The 4,974-nt window shown below is 30.1% G+C and overlaps 2 protein-coding genes across 2 annotated transcripts; one reads left to right on the top strand and one right to left on the bottom strand.

Annotated features, from left to right (window-relative positions):
• Nucleotides 1-604: 604 nt before the first annotated feature.
• LOC111688525 lies at nucleotides 605-1,418 on the bottom strand. The gene is made up of 2 exons (XM_023451042.2): nucleotides 1,380-1,418; nucleotides 605-1,315 (listed from the first exon to the last, which is right to left on the bottom strand). Exons 1-2 carry the CDS (start codon nucleotides 1,416-1,418, stop codon nucleotides 605-607), a joined length of 750 nt encoding a protein of 249 aa, XP_023306810.2.
• Nucleotides 1,419-1,747: 329 nt separating this feature from the next.
• Nucleotides 1,748-2,835, top strand: LOC111688528. The gene is made up of 4 exons (XM_023451046.2): nucleotides 1,748-1,823; nucleotides 1,888-1,932; nucleotides 1,987-2,076; nucleotides 2,141-2,835. The coding sequence occupies exons 1-4, from the start codon at nucleotides 1,785-1,787 to the stop codon at nucleotides 2,780-2,782; spliced, it is 816 nt and encodes a 271-aa protein (XP_023306814.2). The 5' UTR covers nucleotides 1,748-1,784; the 3' UTR covers nucleotides 2,783-2,835.
• The last annotated feature ends 2,139 nt before the right edge of the window (nucleotides 2,836-4,974 follow it).

The raw sequence follows: 4,974 nt of genomic DNA, 5'->3' as shown, positions 1-4,974 counted from the left end.
GTTTGCAAACGATGGGATTTTATACTTTAATTTGAGTTTGATAACGATCGTTGTTGTGTAATTTATTAATTTGCTGTCGGCATATGGTTTTGTAGTCCTGGAAGGTGTGTGCAAGCCTGTTACGTATAATTTTTATTACCCATCAATCAATTTTATTAGAAAATGTTTAATATTAACATGTTTTTTTGGTTGGGGATGTTAGTTTGCGAAGATCGCTTGCAAATGCGAGAGTTATTGGGAGGGTCCACAAAGGCATTGAGATCATAAGGACACTCATAACGTAAAGTAAAACTAGAACTGAATTAGTGTAAACTAGAACTGAACTAGAACTGAACTAGAACTGAACTAGAACTGAACTAGAACTGAACTAGAACTGAACTAGAACTAGAACTGAACTAGAACTGAACTAGAACTGAACTAGAACTGAACTAGAACTGAACTAGAACTGAACTAGAACTGAACTAGAACTGAACTAGAACTGAACTAGAACTGAACTAAAATTGAACTAGAACTGAACTAGAACTAAACTGGAACTGAACTTTAACAGAACCACTTTTAATTTGCTTTAAGTAATAGTGCTGGCAGCGCTTGCCAAGTCCAATATTTATTCAATTTTCTTTACACACAACATGACATTCTCATAAATCGTTTCAAATTCATCTCTTAAATATTGATAATCCAAACATATATTCGTAGTCTTTCCCGGTATTTCCTCCATTGGACCACTTTCCTCCTGGTTAATGCTCAATCTGGCCAATATGTTGAGAGTAATTTGAGACGCTTCCAGCATATGTTGATTGATCTCCCCCAAACCGGAAATAACACAAAGTGTTACACCGGCATGATACATCTCTCGATCGATTCTTTTTAAATCGCTGACATTACATTCATATACCAATTCCTGTATCTTAATGGCAGCTTCATGGATATATTCAATTTCCTGAAAAATTTCATTTTTCAACTGCGAAAGACTTGAATTGAGAGCCTGTTTACAAGCGAAATAATTTTGTACAAGATCACGATTGAATCGTGCAATTTGTCTTTCGTATTGTTTGTAACACTTTTTAACTTCATCCGTATGTTCTGGATTGTTAAGTTGATTAAGTTTATCATTGATTATCTTTTCGTAATTGTGCATGTAATCGTGAGCTTTTTCTAGAACAGAAGAATATCTCGCAATTTGATCTTGGGTATCATTCCAGGCTTGTTCAGCATTTAGTTTTTCGCTTAGAATGAGTGTACGTATGCCTTGGTAAAGAGGTCCATGCTTTTTAGAGATTTCCGGTAAATAGATTTTGGCATTAAGTGAAGAAAGCTTAAAGAAACAAAATTTTAAATATATATTTATTGGATTTTTTGTAAAAAAGTGCAAAATTTACCACAAAAAATATTATAGATAAAATTAAATAAACTTTCATTGTGAACCCAAGTGTAGCAAATAATATTTTTAACTAAAAAAATTTTTGGTCAAATTTTCTTTAACAAAAAAATTTTGGTAATTTCCTGCAAATTTAATTTATTAAACATACTTAATTTAAGATAAAATTTGTTAAAAAAATATTAATTTAACAAAGTGCATTTTGAAATAAAAATTAACACTTTTTATCAATATTTACTTAAAACTACAATGAGACAACAAGTAAAAACACTTTTTCATATCTCAAGCACTCAAATCAAGGGAAGTACTATTTACTCATAAATCATTAAACAATTACTAATATATATTTTACAAAATCTTACTAAAACAGTTTGAAATAAAACGCTGATGACAAAAGTTCTTTAAAATGTTGAAAATAGTGATTTTAAGTTTTTGCCTTTTAAGTGTAAGTAAAATTACAATTTATCTTTAAAAGAAAAGTTTTGATAATTTCAAATCAAAATTTATAGGTTGTAAGTACTTCAGAACTGGCTGAAAATGGATCCGCATCTACTGTAAGTATTTTAAAATCCTTAAAAAATTTCCTTTAAAAACAATTTCATCTGCAGGCTGTTGAGAATTTTGAGGAAGCCTCAGTTAATATTAATAATGGACCCGACTCCAATATAATAGACAACTTATCGGAACACAACTCCAATGTAACTAATCAATCAATTTAAATTTATTTGAAAAAGAAAAATCCATAATTAAATAAATTTTTAGGTTTTAAGTGTTTCAACTGATGATACGATTAATGGACCCGTCTCTAATATGATGGAAAATTTATCCCAACATACATCCAGTGTAACCAGTGAACTTTTATCACAATTATCTGCCAAAATGCAACGTACTACCAAAACTTTAGTGGGCAATATTGAAGTAGTCGTTAGCTCTGCCCTTAAACAACTTTCACAACCTATAGAGCATTTTGAGAATACCATAAATGCCTCACAATGTCAACCCTTAGTGACATTGGATGAATTACAAAAACGCATCAATAGCGATCTTAACGAGTGTACACAAAATCTAAGCGACCTCTTAACTACATTCCAAAATGATGCCAGTGATTTTGAAAGTCTTTTAGAGCAAAATATTAAGAACATAATTGCCTTACCCCAACAATGTGAAAGTGTTGATAGTGGCAGCGGTTTTGGCAGTCATGTTAGCTGTTATGTGGATAAAATTTCCGAGATTAATAAACAAATTGCCGCTATTTTAAATACTGCAAGTATGACTTTAGTCCATACCCGCCAATTGGCCGAACAGGCTGTTAAAGAAGGACGCAGTTGTGCCGATAATGTGGTCGCTACCACTGTGGATTCTTTGGACAAAATGTTGGCTTCATGTCAATTAAGCGTGAATTAAACGTATTTTATTGTTGTGAAATACATATTTCATTATAAAGAGTTTAAAAAGAACAATTTATTGTATTATTTTGAATATATTTTTAAAGTTTGAAAGTCACTGGAGGAGTTAAGATTGCATTAAGTAATTGTATTCCTATTTTTACCCTACATCTACGCCACAAGTTTGTCATTCCGTTCGAGATTTTTTCAATAACATTTTGCGATCCTATAAAGTACATAAATTCCGAATAAATTTATAAGGATATCGGAATACAATCATACTTTAATGTTTTATATGTACGCAAATTATTCCGTGATAGAACTGACCTAGAACTGAACTAGAACTGAACTAGAACTAAACTAGAACTGAACTAGAACTGAACTAGAACTGAACTAGAACTGCACTAGAACTGAACTAGAACTGAACTAGAACTGAACTAGAACTGAACTAGAACTGAACTAGAACTGAACTAGAACTGAACTAGAACTGAACTAGAACTGAACTAGAACTGAACTAGAACTGAACTAGAACTGAACTAAAACTGAACTAGAACTGAACTAGAACTGAACTAAAATTAACTGATCAATAGTGGAAAATCTTTAGTTTTTAGAAACAAACCAAGAATGAGAACAAATTGTATATTATGTAATCGCTACTTATGATAACAATACGTTGTCAAAATAACAACAATGTGTTGTACAAACGACAACGATGCATTGTAAAAAAAATTGTTTAAATGATATTTATGATTGTCAAAATCTAAACTAGTTTTTAGTAGGAATCAATCTAGAGCAATGTCACGTTTGAAACTTTAAAACTATTTTCTAAAATTACTAGAATTACTTATATTTTTTGTATTTTATATGTACACAGTTTACTGAATATAGATAATTTACTTTTTTCATTCTATTTTCAGGTATTAATGGTTCAAAAAAAAACATTATAATCGGTGAGTTTGGCTTTCATTTTAATTTATTAAAATAATTCAATATTATTGAGCTTTGTAATGTAAAGAACTCAAAATAGTGAGGAAAATGAGGTTATTTCAATTAAATTTATACGCTTTGTACTTCTATAATGATCTATGTAATTCGATATGGAGTGGTTAATAACGGGTTAAAAATGGCTCAAAACTTGCTTAAGAAAGTATTAAGTTGATTAAAATTAACTTAAAATTTAGAATAAGTTCCAACCAAATCCCTTTTCTTTGGAAATCTTGTCGATATATACAGCAGCTCCTCCATTTTTCTTAATGCAACAATTTTCCCCCAAATTGTTAAGTTCTGTCTGACAATCGATAAAAACACATGTGATATTTAAAGGTAGTTCTCGCTATGTTTGTAACAATTCCAACAACTGACGCCACAAATCCAAACCAAAACCTGATGCACGTGCATAATTGAGCAGTCTTTCGGTAACAAAATAATGATTGAATGTTTTATTAACAAAAAAAATAAACCACAAATAAATATTTAAAAGAAAAAACTCTTTTTTCGGATCCAGTAGAATTAAACACAAAATAGCATCCAGTCAGCAGCATTAAGAAGCATTGTCAACATGACACCTTCCTAAAGGAATGAAAAAACTGTAAAATGAAAGAAGAGTGTATATAAAAATGTACGTACGCACGCGCAGTACGACAAAAAGGATATAAATATACTAAATACGAATACGAACGGGTATTAGACCAACTGTTACCATTTTTACTTTTAACACAAAAAAAACTTAAAATAAGATAGATGAAGAGGAACAAGAAGACATGTAAGGGTTAGAGTATTAATAGGGGAAATTAACTCTTTTTTTGTAAGATCCTGACGCTGAGGTCCTTTTTTGAGTTAGAATTAAAATTTTGTATTGAAAACACACAGTTACAATTTTACATATACTTAAACATTTCAAAAAAAGGTTATAAAAAAACAAAATTTCCTGCTTTGAATGTTATTTTATTATATTTATTGTTGTTCTTTGGACTTTGCATTTAAAAAGTAACTCGTGCTTTTTCGATATTATAATTACTACTATTTATTAGGTTAAATGTGACCAACTATGCCTGAAAATAACATAAATGGAATTGTAATTACAATTACTACCGAATGCAATTGAATAGATAGATAGATAGATAAATAGATAGATAGATAGATAGATAGATAGATAGATAGATAGATAGATAGATAGATAGATAGATAGATAGATAGATAGATAGATAGATA

Source organism: Lucilia cuprina, chromosome 4 (genome assembly GCF_022045245.1).
Source record: "Lucilia cuprina isolate Lc7/37 chromosome 4, ASM2204524v1, whole genome shotgun sequence".
Classification (NCBI taxonomy): Eukaryota; Metazoa; Arthropoda; class Insecta; order Diptera; family Calliphoridae; genus Lucilia; species Lucilia cuprina.
Note: the sequence above shows the minus strand (reverse complement) of the source record. Positions and strands in the feature narration are given on the sequence as shown.

Bases quoted from the DNA above. Each gene is read 5' to 3' on its own strand.
- LOC111688525 (XM_023451042.2), bottom strand. From the start codon at position 1,418: ATGAAAGTTTATTTAATTTTATCTATAATATTTTTTGTG. The intron at 1,316-1,379 runs GTAAATTTTGCA...TGTTTCTTTAAG, and splicing joins TATCTATAATATTTTTTGTG to CTTTCTTCACTTAATGCCAA.
- LOC111688528 (XM_023451046.2), top strand. From the start codon at position 1,785: ATGTTGAAAATAGTGATTTTAAGTTTTTGCCTTTTAAGT. The intron at 1,824-1,887 runs GTAAGTAAAATT...CAAAATTTATAG, and splicing joins TAAGTTTTTGCCTTTTAAGT to GTTGTAAGTACTTCAGAACT. The intron at 2,077-2,140 runs GTAACTAATCAA...ATAAATTTTTAG, and splicing joins TATCGGAACACAACTCCAAT to GTTTTAAGTGTTTCAACTGA.